Source organism: Myotis yumanensis, unplaced genomic scaffold (genome assembly GCF_028538775.1).
Source record: "Myotis yumanensis isolate MYYU_CA2020_CCGP unplaced genomic scaffold, mMyoYum1.0.hap1 SCAF_21, whole genome shotgun sequence".
Classification (NCBI taxonomy): Eukaryota; Metazoa; Chordata; class Mammalia; order Chiroptera; family Vespertilionidae; genus Myotis; species Myotis yumanensis.
The window spans coordinates 8,994,098-9,006,542 of NW_027223772.1; the positions used below are offsets into that span (position 1 = coordinate 8,994,098).

General features: G+C 40.4%; 1 protein-coding gene across 1 annotated transcript in view; it reads left to right on the forward strand.

Moving 5' to 3' along the window:
• The window catches only part of ZNF367 (zinc finger protein 367), a 32,004-nt gene that overhangs the window by 17,051 nt on the left and 2,508 nt on the right, over positions 1 to 12,445 (forward strand). The window contains exons 2-4 of the mRNA XM_070400799.1: positions 1,648 to 1,798; positions 8,234 to 8,353; positions 9,641 to 9,779. Coding sequence (XP_070256900.1) covers positions 1,648 to 1,798; positions 8,234 to 8,353; positions 9,641 to 9,779 — 410 coding nt within the window. The remainder of the gene's footprint in view (positions 1 to 1,647; positions 1,799 to 8,233; positions 8,354 to 9,640; positions 9,780 to 12,445) is intronic.

The window sequence follows — 12,445 nt, forward strand, 5'->3', positions numbered from 1 at the left end:
CCTTGGCTGGCCTGGTATTGCCCGCTCGCTGGCCCTGCTGCTGCCAGTCGGGGCCTGTGGGCTGGGGGCAGCTCCTGCATTGAGCGTCTGCCCCTTAGTGGTCAATGAGCATCATAGCGATCGGACATTTGGTCAATTTGCATATTAGACTTTTATTATATAGGATTATTCACAGGCCATATAAAAGTATCAACTTAAAAATTAGCCCACTATTTTTGGTCATACATTTAATTAACTCACCCTAATGTCTTGGTAGGGCCAGAACAAATGATCTGGTGGGTTTATACTGCCTGCAGACCAGATGTTCCCATCCCTGCTCTAACTAGATAATTTAAGTTGACTTATCTTCAAACTTGCTAACTTTTTTTTTTTTTTGCCCTTTAAATCTGCCATTAGTGATCTCTAGTCAAAATTTTCATTTTAGTTATTGTACTTTTTAGTTCCAGAATTTCTTTTAAAAAATAATTTGTTTCTTTATTGATATTCTCTATTTGTTGAAAGAGTGTTCTGATTTTTTGTTATTCCTTATTCATTTAAAGTTTTTATCTAGTAACGCCAATGTCTATTTCTATTAATTTTTTCTCTATATGGACCATGCTTTTGTTTCTTTGCATGCTTTATAATATTTTGTTGAAAACTGGGTGTTTTAAATATTATAATGTGGTAACTCTGAAAATCAGATTCTTCTCTGTCAGAATTTGTTTTTGTTGTTTGCTGTGGATTCTAGTTGTCTGGCAAGTTTTCTAGACTGTTTTTGTAAACTCTATTTTGTTATGTTTGTTCTCTAAAGTCTGTTTCTTTAGCTTGTGATCAGCTCATCCTTTGAGAGAGATCTTAAATACCAGGAGCCAAAAAAAGAAAGGGAAAAAACCTTGTAATTGTTGCAGAATGGCTCTGTGCCTTAGCTCTTTTTCAACTCTGCCTTAGTCTTCATTTCCTGCTTGTGTTGAGCCTAACATCAGCCAAAGGTGAAAGCTTCCCGCCTTTTTAGGTCTTTTCTGGGCATGCTTCCCGCCCTGGGCAAGTGTGTGGCTTTCTCAGTTCCTATCCTTAGGCCCAATGCCCTGATTTCCCAAAGACACTCTCTCCCCAGTGTTTCCTCCCAGGCTTTGGCCTATTTGTTTGCCTCAGTTGAATCTTTTGCCCCAGGTGGCAGCACATGTCAGTTGCCTCACAGAGGTTTTGAGTAGGACTGTTATACCCTGGAGAGTTCTAAGTCAGATCAAGGACACCCTGCATCAGTCCTTTGGGTCAAACAGACACAATTCTTTCATAATAATGTCTGCTCTTGGAGCCAGGGACTAGGTTCCCATACTGAGAGTGAAGGCTGCTGCTTCAAGACCACTGTGTAGTAAGGAGAGGGGCAAGGGCAAGTGCAAAATGCTGTGAAGCTTTCCTACTATTTCAAGTTGCTTTTTTCTTGACTCAGTGTTCACTGAGTTGCTGTGATTTCCTGGAGTTGTGACAGCTGATTGTGACAACTCGGTTTTTCAGTGATCTGGGGAGGGATGGGTCCTTGAAACTATCTACTCTACCATTTTTGGTGATGTCACTCAAGAAGGAGTTTAAAAAATCATTTATTACGATATTTTGCTATAATGAGTGGAGTCCAAGAAATATAATAGTGTTTATACAAATTGTTTACAGGATGGAATCCGGCGTGGTCGACCCAGAGCAGATACTGTCCGGGATTTAATAAATGAAGGAGAGCATTCGTCCAGCAGAATTCGTTGTAACATCTGTAACAGGGTGTTTCCACGGGAAAAATCGCTCCAGGCTCACAAAAGGACTCACACAGGTAAGTTGAACCAATTTTAGAGAATGTCAAAAATAATACCTAACTGAAAGCTGATTTGATGTTTGGGCTTATAAATTAATTTTTTTAATTGCCTTATATTTTCTCATTGTAGTTTTTTTTAAAAAAGGCACTGTGTATGTTACAGGTCCAAGGTTTGTGGGCCTCATACTTCAAAAGAAAGGCCAATATTCAATGGATCAGAGTTTTGAAGTAAGGAAAGGTTTATTGATTGAGAAAGCCTGGCTTGAGAAGATGAACTAATTATCAAATCCATTTTAAGAAGAATCTGGAATTTGGGCATCTTTTATTGTTAAGGGAAGGGAGGAGGGGCAAAGCAAGGGTGGGTGTAAGCATGTAGGTGTTGAAAGGGATCCAAGGAAGAGTAAAATTTCCCAATCCCTTTGTTCCCAGTTGGTCCTGGTCCATTGACACCCACCCCTCCCCGACCCCACTGATCTGAGATCTGAGTCCAGTTATGGAGGCTCCTGTGAATTGTACATATTTCCTACCTCTTGGGAGTGTGGGGAAGCACCCTCTGTGGCAAGGGGCTGCTCTTGCAGAAACTCTAGCTCAGTTGGTTAGAGCATAGTCCCCGCTATGCCAAGGTTGTGGGTTTGGTTGCCGGTCAGGGAACATCCAAGAATCAACCAGTGATGCATAAATAAGTGGAGCAACAAATCAATTTTTCTCTCTCTCTCAAATCAATAAATAAAAATTTAAAAAAGCAACCCAATACTGCAAGCAGAATACCTCTAGGTAATTATCATATCTATAGCAGGAGCTGTTAGCTGAAGGCCAAAAGAGAGAGGAAGCATTTCACTGTTACAGGTAGTCAGTTTATTTTTTGGTGGAAAGTGATGGCTTTCTGAACCACATGACTTCTGAAGTTATAGGGCAATTAATCTAGTAGTCAGAGGAATGTTATTACTACATTTAATGTTATCCTTCTACCTAGTTGAGTTTTACTTGATAGGCCCTTATCTGTATAATTGTTTAAACTGACTTGTAGGCCATATACTAAAATAGTAATTGTCAAATTTTTAATAAAATTTTCAGAGCCCGCAGTGTGCCATGCAAGTGTTTGACCTAGCCATTAAATCCAAGGTGAAGCATAACTTTTCACAATTAATGTATTGTATGCAGCTATTTCAAGACTATCATACATCGCTATTTGTGTAGAGAAATGATACTGGCAATTAAAATACCATATAGAAAGAGAGCAAAAAATATAGTGTCCTTGCTCTTTCCACAGAGAAAGGTGGCCTCAGAAGAAGGAGCCTTATGATTCTAGTCATGGTATCTAATTGTTCACAGTTGAGGAGACTGAGGTACCAAAAGGCAAATACCACTGCTTATACCCTCTCCTCCCCTGCAGTCTGCTGGCCCCTGGAGTAGCACATGTGCCTCGACTAATCGAAATGGGCAGTGTGTGTGAAGTACACTTGAATGATAAAAAGAGAGTAAATGATGTCCTTAATACTTTCTGATACTGAGTACATACTGAAATGATAATATGTTAGATACAATGGGTTAAATAAAATACACTATCAAAATTAATTTAACCTGTTTTTCTTTCCTTTTTAATGTGGCTACTAGAAGTAGTTTATACTTTATTTCTGTTGGGTACTACTGGTCTGGCATTTGGGTTTTTAACTCTTAGTCCCCTATTTTTCCCACTATGGTCATCACCTATTTCTTTTTTTAGTTTTTGAAAAAACATATTTTAATGTTATCTAGAATACAGCTAAATCCTTAGCTAAATTCCTAAAAAAGGATAAAATTTGAGTTTTGAATCATAGACTATGGTGTCCAAGAAGTTTTGACTGTGAACCATTCAGTAAAACAATTATTTAGTGAATATCTGATTTTGAGAATTTTAAAAAAATTTTCACCTGAAGATATGTTTTCATTGATTTTTTTTTAGAGGGAAAGAAAGAAAGGCGGGGGGGGGGGGGGCAGAGAGAAGTGTGAGAGAAGAGAGAGAAATATTGATGTGAGAGAGAAACATTAATCTGTTGCCTCCCATATGTGCCCCACTGGTGACTGAACCTGAAACCGAGGTATGTGCCCTGACTGGGAATCGAACTCCCAACCTTTTGGTGTGTGGGACCAACGCTCCAACCAACTGAGCCACCAGGAGGTAGTTGCTATGACAAAATTCTGCCCTGGCCAGAACAGAATTTTTGTATTTTTAAAGAGCATGTCCGTGCAGAGTAGGAGGATGCTGCATGGACATGCTCCCAGGAGTAAGCTGGAATTACAACTGAAATACAGAAAGGCTTCTGGAATAATGCAAGAGAGAACCCTGATTCCCAAGGACCGAAGGTGGAGACCACATAGAGACTGGTAGGAGGGGTGGAGGCGTGAAAGGGCTGGCCGGGCACCCACAGATGGCAACTGAAGTCCCGGAGAGATATCTCAGCTGTCGGGGGGAGCCACTGAGAACTCGGGAATCTAATCCTGAAGATGGGCTTCCCCAGCAGAGAGCACCAAACAGAGGAGGGTACTCACATAACAACTGGCTGTGAAAAGCAGTGGGGTGGGTGCTGTCTGCCAGGGAGTGGCAGCTGGAAGTTTGGGCACCCTCTTAAAGGGCCAATGCACCTTGTGTTCTGGCAGAGGGAGGGTGAAATGGACTGGAACTGTGAGAGCAGAACCCAGGCCTGGGGACTCGGGGGATAGAGCTCAGAAGGCAGACACCCCAAGTTTCCTGGACTAAGTCATTCTCTCACAGAGCAGAGGACATCTTTCCCACATAGACATCTGCCTCGCCTCGGGGGAAGACAGTCGACACACCCTATTGTAAAACACCTTGCCCTGAGGCCACTTAAGGGTTTAAAAGTAACAATTAGTCTCCAGGCAGAAGCAACTGCCCCACCCTGTTAAAAAAAACTCTCACCACACCTGAGGATGATTGCCTGGGGGCAATTCAAGCCAGAATCCTATTAGTCTGTAGACAGAGGCTGTCTCTGGAGGCTTTGCAGGCTTTGCGTCTTTGCCTGATCCAATTAGACAGAAACAGTTTTTAACACTGTCCTGTGCTAGAGATTGAGAGGTGTAGAGGACCCACCTAATACATAGTCACAAACCCAGACAACCAAAATGAGAAACAAAGAAACAACCCCCAAATGAAAGAGCTAGCGAATTCTCCAGAAGAAGAGATAAATGAAATAGAGATAAGAAATGATCTGAAATAGAGTTCAAAGTAATGATGTTAAAAAATACTCAACAGTATGAAAAAAGATATAGTAACTATGAAAAAAGAACAGTCTGGCATAAAGAATGACATAACACAAATAAAGAAACATTGGAAAGAATACACAGCAAATTAGGGGAAGCTGAGGATCGAATCAGTGAATTAGAAAATATCACTCAGAGAACCAAAAAGAAAAAACAATTAAAAAACAGGAGGACAGCTTAAGGGAGCTGTGAGACAATGTGAAATGTAACAATATTAGAATAGCAGGTGTGCCAGAAGAGGGAGAAAGGAATAGAGAAGGTGTTTGAAGAAATAATGGTAGAAAACTTCCCTAACCTGGTAAAGGAAAAAGTCACACAAGTTCAGCAGGCACAGAGAACCCCAAACAAGAAGAACCCAAAAAGACGCACACCCAGACACATCATAATTAAAATGCCAAAAATAAAGACAGAGAATCTTAAAGGCAGCAAGAGAAAAGAAAACTGTTACCTACAAAGGAGTTCCCATAAGGCTGACACCTGATTTCTTACCAGAAACTCTACAGGCCAGAAGGGAATGGCATGAAGTACTCAAGGTGATGGAAAGCAAGGATCTGAGACCAAGATTACTATATCCAGCAAGACTATCATTCAAAATAGAGGGTCAAACAAAAAGTTTCCCGGACAAAAAAAAAAGGCTAAAGGAGTTCATCACCACCAAGCCAACATTACAAGAAATACTAAAGGGATTGCTGAGAAGAAGAAACAGAGAGAAACCTAGTCATACCGAATTAAAATGGCTATAAATAAGTACCTCTCAATAATCCTAAGTGTAACTGGATTAAATGCTCCAATCAAAAGGTGTAGGGTAGCTGAATGGATACAAAAACATGACCCAACTATATGCTGTCTACAAGAGACCCACCTCAAAATAAAAGACACACACAGGGTGAAAGTGCAGGGATGAGAAAAAAATTTCCCATGCAAATGGAAAAGGATAAAAAAAGCTGGAGTAGCAATACTCATATCTGACAAAATAGCCTTTAAAAGCATCATGCTAAGCAAAATAAGCCAGTTGGAGAAAGATGAATATCATATGATCTCACTCATTTGTGGAATATAAAGAACAACATGAACTGAACAAAAATAGAGCCAGAGGGAAAAAAATATTCTAGAAGCATAATAGAGGTAATCCTGTTATTTGCAGATTTTTAATATTTCCTACAACTTTTGTGATATCATAATATGTTACTACAGTTTTGGTAATATTATTATACTTAAAATCCTTTTATTCTTGAAATATTAGTGTTTATTGCATGTGACATTTAAAATCATTTTTCTTGAGATATGTTTATTACATGTAACATTATTATATTTAAGATAGATTTTCTTGAAATATTATTGATTATTGCATGTAACATTATTGTATTTAAAATCGCTTTTCTTGAAATTAAAAAAAATCTGGAAGAAAAATCTAATTAATTTGAAATACCCCAAGTAATTGGTTTGCAGGCTGTGGAGTACATGTTGCCAGTGTAGATAAGATTCAAGACCATGTGGCATAATGAAAAGATCTCTGAGTCCCAGTCCTGATCATTAATCCACTGTGTGTCACCTGATACTTCCAGGTATCTGCCTGCTATGCTGTATGTCAGGAAATTGAGCCCAAGATCATGGAATAGTTAAGATCTAATAATATATACTTTGTAAAGAGCTTCTCTCTTACTACTTTAAATAATCCTCCTATCTTCTGTGTTTTATTACCTTGTGTCCAACTATCACAACCATTTAGTACATTTCTAAATAATGAGAAATTTAGGGAGGACTGGTTCCTGGTCTTTGAGTTATATTGGAAGAACCAGAATATAATTGTTGATCAAAGAATAATTTTTCAAGAAATAATTATTTAATTATGACTGAACAACATTGTTGAGCACTTCCTCCAGCCTAGCACTGTGTTGAGTATGGGAATTAAAGGGAGTATGAGGTGTTGTGCATCTTTGTATAAGGAGAGTTCCATGACCCACAAACAACACAGGATACCAAGTGAAAGGATACAGAGCTTCCTTATTTGGAGGTAGGAGGAGTTTCACTGAGACCCTACAGGACTGAGAAGGTTTGAATGGGCAGAGAAGATAGGATTTGCAAGTAGAGCAAGATAGGAACTGTCCTAGCTGGAATGAATCTCAGGGTTGAAGTAAAGATAAGCCCTGCCCCTTAACCCAGTAGCTACATTGCGCATCTTCGGGGACCAATTAGAAGTCAGCAGATAATTATTATTATTATTTTTTTTGGTTAATCTCACTCAAGGACATTTTTCCACTGATTTTTTTTTTTTTTTAGAACAAGGGGAAGGGAGGGGGAGAGACAGAGAGAGAAACATCTCCGTGAGAGAGAGACACATCAATTGGTTGCCCCCCACAAGTGCCCTGATGAGCCTGCAACCGAGGTACATGCCCTTGACCAGAATTGAACCCGGGACCCCTCAGTACGCAGGCCTACCCTTTATCCACTGAGCCAAACTGGCTAGGGCTCAGTAGATAATTTTTATTTGTCCAAGGAGTGTAATAGGGTTTGGGGTGAGTTAGGAGGTAGTTGCTATGACAAAGGCAGGAGTTCTGTGCCAGCTGTTGTGGAAGTACTGTGCAGGTGGAGTGACTAGAGGACAGCCAGGGCTTGTTCGAGGTGGAGGGGCTGCCAGTCGACCAGGGTAAGTTGCAGGGGGAGTAGGAGTGGGAGACATTGTAAAGAATCTGCAACAGGTGATTTGGATTATGGGGAGGAGACGATATGGGCTAAGCTGAAGATAACTTCAAGGATTTGAACCTGGGTACCTAAAAGCTCAAGGCCTAAGGAAAATACTGTGCTCCCAGTGGACAGCTGCTTCAGAGCATGGAAGTGCTGCCTAGCATTTTCACTTGCAGTTCTATAGAGGCTGATGTGTTTTATTGTTGTTTGGCATCATGACCTTTATCAGGGGTGGGGAACGTCCGGCCCCTGGGCTGTATAAGGCCCGAGAAATTATTTGGTCTGGCCCTGCCAAGGCAACCGCAGGCAGGACTCGAAATTCAATAAATCTAGGAGCTTTTTTCATAGCAACATAAATATATATTAAGTGAATAATATTATAAATAACCAAATGGCCCTTGGCAGAAAAAAGGTTCCCCACACCTGATCTATATAGAGGTTGTTTCTCTCCCCCAGCCCCTCTTCTAACCTTATTTTCTCAGAAATAATATATCCCATCTGTCTACATAGGTGAGAGACCCTACCTGTGTGACTATCCAGACTGTGGCAAAGCCTTTGTTCAAAGCGGACAGCTCAAAACGCACCAGCGCCTTCACACGGGAGAGAAACCTTTTGTTTGTTCAGAAAATGGTATGATGTTAGGAGTTAAGTTTATGTAATAACTAGTAATGAGTTAGTAGTTAAAAAATAACTTTTGCTTGAATTTTTTGGGAGGAGAGATTTTTTTTAAACCAAGATTTTAGAAAACACCATGTTCAATTTCTGGGGAAAGATTGATTTTTAAAATATTTTTAGGTGAAAATCTTAAAAGGCAAATAAAAATACTATATTCAGTTGTAGGCAGTAGAAAAATCTATGAAAGTAAATACAGCCTTTAGAGTAGGTTTTTACATTGATTTTAAACATTTTATCTGTTAAACTCAAGAAAGCATATTGTCTGTGTTTTCAGTGAAGGGGGAAACTTCCATTTTATTTTGTTTTATTTTAAAGTATATTTTACTGATTTTTTACAGAGAGCAAGGAAGAGAGATAGAGAGTTAGAAACATCGATGAGAGAGAAACATCAATCAGCTGCTTCCTGCACACCCCCTACTGGGGATGTGCCCGCAACCAAGGTACATGCCCTTGACCGGAATCGAACCTGGGACCCTTCAGTCTGCAGGCCGATGCTCTATCCACTGAGCCAAACCGGTTAGGGTGAAACTTTTCCATTTAACACGCCACTGTTAGTAATTTCTTGTCATTTTTCTGAAGTGATTTTCTTAACCTCTTATCACAGTTTCTTAAGATGTTTTTCTTGTGCACATTTGTAGGCAGTTATAATTAAAATCCAATGCAGTTCTGTTTTGTAGCTCTGTGGTTTTCTTACTATTGTCAGTTACAGATGTCTTCAGGCTTTTTATCTAGTGAATTTGCTGAAGCATATACTAGTTATATCTGGATTTCTGCCCTAACCCCACATTGTTCAAGAGTCAGCTGTACACACCGATTGCCTTATTGATATTGAATATTTAATTTGCTTTAAAAATTGTTTGTTACCAACAAAGCTAAAGGTCACGTTTTCCTACTTAAACTTTGTTCATCTTTTGGGATGTTGCCTTAAGAGAGAGCCTGAGAATAGAATCCCAGGGTCGGAGGGTTTGACCATACTTATGACTCATGCAAATGAATCACTTCCCGGGGGTGGGGGTGGGGGAGTTGCGTGCATTTATAACGCAGTGACCAAGAGGTGAAAGAGCATCGCCCGCCCCCCTCACGAGCATTGATAAATTCTGTGCTTAGGGTTTCATTTCCTCCTCCACGTTAGAGAACGCTTTCTCATGGTCTGTCTTACTTTTCCTGGTTCCCAGTGAAACTGAACGTTTCCCATGTGGGCCGCAGTCCCGATGCTAACGGGTGTTTCCCTCTGCTTTGTAGGCTGCCTGAGCAGATTCACCCACGCGAACCGCCACTGCCCCAAGCACCCTTACGCCAGGCTGAAGCGGGAGGAGCCCACCGACGCCCTCAGCAAGCACCAGGCGGTGGACAACCAGGCTGCTGCCGAGTGGTTGGCAAAGTAAGGCTCCCCTGGACCACGGCCACCCGCTCGTGGGCTGACGTGGGGGCTTCCGGAGTTCTCTCGTTTTAAATAAGTTGCTTCTATACACATGTTATGAAATAACCTGAAATGGTGCTTTATTTTCTTAAACCACAGGAGTGTTATTAGGACCTATGTGTGATAGAAAACTATATGATATTAATTACTCTTGAGTAATTTTTAAAAAAATATATTTTATTGATTTTTCACAGAGAGGAAAGGAGAAGGATAGAGAGTTAGAAATATCGATGAGAGAGAAACATCGATCAGCTGCCTCCTGCACACCTCCTACTGGGGATGTGCCCGCAACCAAGGTACATGCCCTTGGCCGGAATCGAACCTGGGACCTTTCAGTCTGCAGGCCGATGCTCTATCCACTGAGCCAAACCAGTTAGGGCACTCTTGAGTAATTAATTGTCTGTACCACAATGTATTTTAAAAGCAAGAGTTTTCCCTCATTTAAAAAGGATATTTAATGCATATTTCATTTGTTAGTGCAACGCCTCTTCATTTTCTCATATTAGAATTAGATCTGTGCTGATTATTGTGGGGATATATGTATATCCATATTTCCCCATATCTATAGATACAGATATATATGGATAGAGCTATATAGAGAGAGATGTTCCAAGAATCACCCAGTTTAATTTTTTTTAATGGCAGCAAGGGGGGGAGGGCAGTATAAAAAATGTTCCCTACGGGTATTTTGATGTAAGGAGTTACCCGCCAGCTGCTGAGGGTGCCACTCCCTTGCGTTCTGGGCTTCCTCTGCACTTGGGATAAAGTCTAAGCCCCTGAGTGCTGCTGGAGCTCTGCCTCCCTCTGCAATGCCATCTGGCTCCTGGTTTCTCAGCACCGCTCTCCCTTCGGTTTCCGCTCTCCCTGTGGTTTCCGCGCCTTCGTGCTCACTGCTGCCTCTGCAGGCATGCTGCTTCCCTCTTCATTTAGCCACGGGGCTTAGTCTTCATTTCTTACTCAGGTTAAACCTCACTTCAGGAAGTTCTTCCCTGACCTGCTCACCAACCCCAAAACACAGGTTAGACTCACTTAATAGATACTTTTATAAAACACTGTATTTTCCCTTTCAAGACCTGCATGGCACACTTATTCACTCACTCAGTATCCGTCTCCCCTGCTGCACTAAGCTCCACAGGGCAGGGCTTGTGTCTGCCTTGCTACTGATCACTTCCTACCTCCGCTCCCTCCTCCTGGCTGGCCTCCACTGCCCCCTTATCTCTAATTTGGCCCAAGCCAGAAACTTGTTGGTCATCCTGTCTTTATCCTCTCTCCCATCTACTTCCTTAAGAACTCACATTGAGCTACGTCATCCCTCTCAATCCATTCTCCATGCTGCTTCCACAGGATCTTTGTAAAATGCTGTGTGATCCTCAGTACGAAGTCTAAACTCTATTATGGCATTCAAAGCCCTTCTGTACCTGGTCCCTGCCGACCCAGTTAAACCTACCTTTTGCCACTCTCCTTTTTTAGTTGTCCTTCAAGTCAGACTGAACTATTTGCATTTCTTTTTTTGTACCTCTGGGTATTGCCACAACTTTTCCAGTTTGAGTAGCCTGGATTTTCTGACATCTAGTAGTTGTCCTTTTTTTGTATCTAATTTTAAAAACAGGTTTACTGAGGTATAATGGACATATAATAAATTGTAAATATTTAAAGTGTGCAATTTCACACATTTGGTCACGTTTGCATCTGTGAAATCATCCCCATCAAGATCATGAACATATTCATCACTCGCAGCATTTCCTCAAGCCCTTTCATAATCCCTTCCTCCCACTTCTACCTGAACAACACTGACCTACTCCTGTTACAATACATTAGTTTGCATTTTCTAGTGTTTTATACAAGTGAAGCCATACAGTATGCACTCGCGGTTTGTCTGGCTTCTTTCACTCAATTATTTTGAGATTCATCCATGTGTCAATAGTTCATTCTTTTTTATCACTGAGTAGTAATCCATTGTATGGATATACTTCAACTTGTTTATTCAGTCATCTGTTGACGGACATTGGGTTATTGCAGGGTATAAGTAAGGCTGTTATAAACATTAATATACAAGTCTTTGTAGGGGCATTTTTGGATATAATGATACTGTCATTTATTTCTTTAATTTACCAAGTTTGCATTTTCTCTTGTGAATCACCAGTTGGCCATGTCATAGAATAATGGTGGTGTTCTTAAATTTTTGAATAAGTTCTATGTGTTACAGATATTAATCTGTAAATCATATTTTGTAAGTTTTAAGTTTCTCTTAGTTAACTCAGTCAGAAGTCACCATCCCTCTGTGGATAGTATAAATAGGTTTTTAATGTTTATTTGTTCTACTATTTCTATACCTTCGTGCATTTTACATATGATCTTTAAGGCATAGTTTAATGGCAAAAACACATGATTAGAGAGTTGAGTATGAGACCCAGAACTGCCAGTTTTTGAAAATCTGAGAAAGTCCCTCAACTTCTTGAACTTGAATTGTTTCCTCTGTAATGAGAAAGGTGTATAATAAATGTGAAATCATTCTGTAACTTTGGGAACTAAAACGCATTGAATACTGTGGTAAAGAACCCTTTTTTAAACAAGCAAAGTAAACCTTTGAGGATGTCGTCTATACCCTCTAATTCACGCGGTTGCAT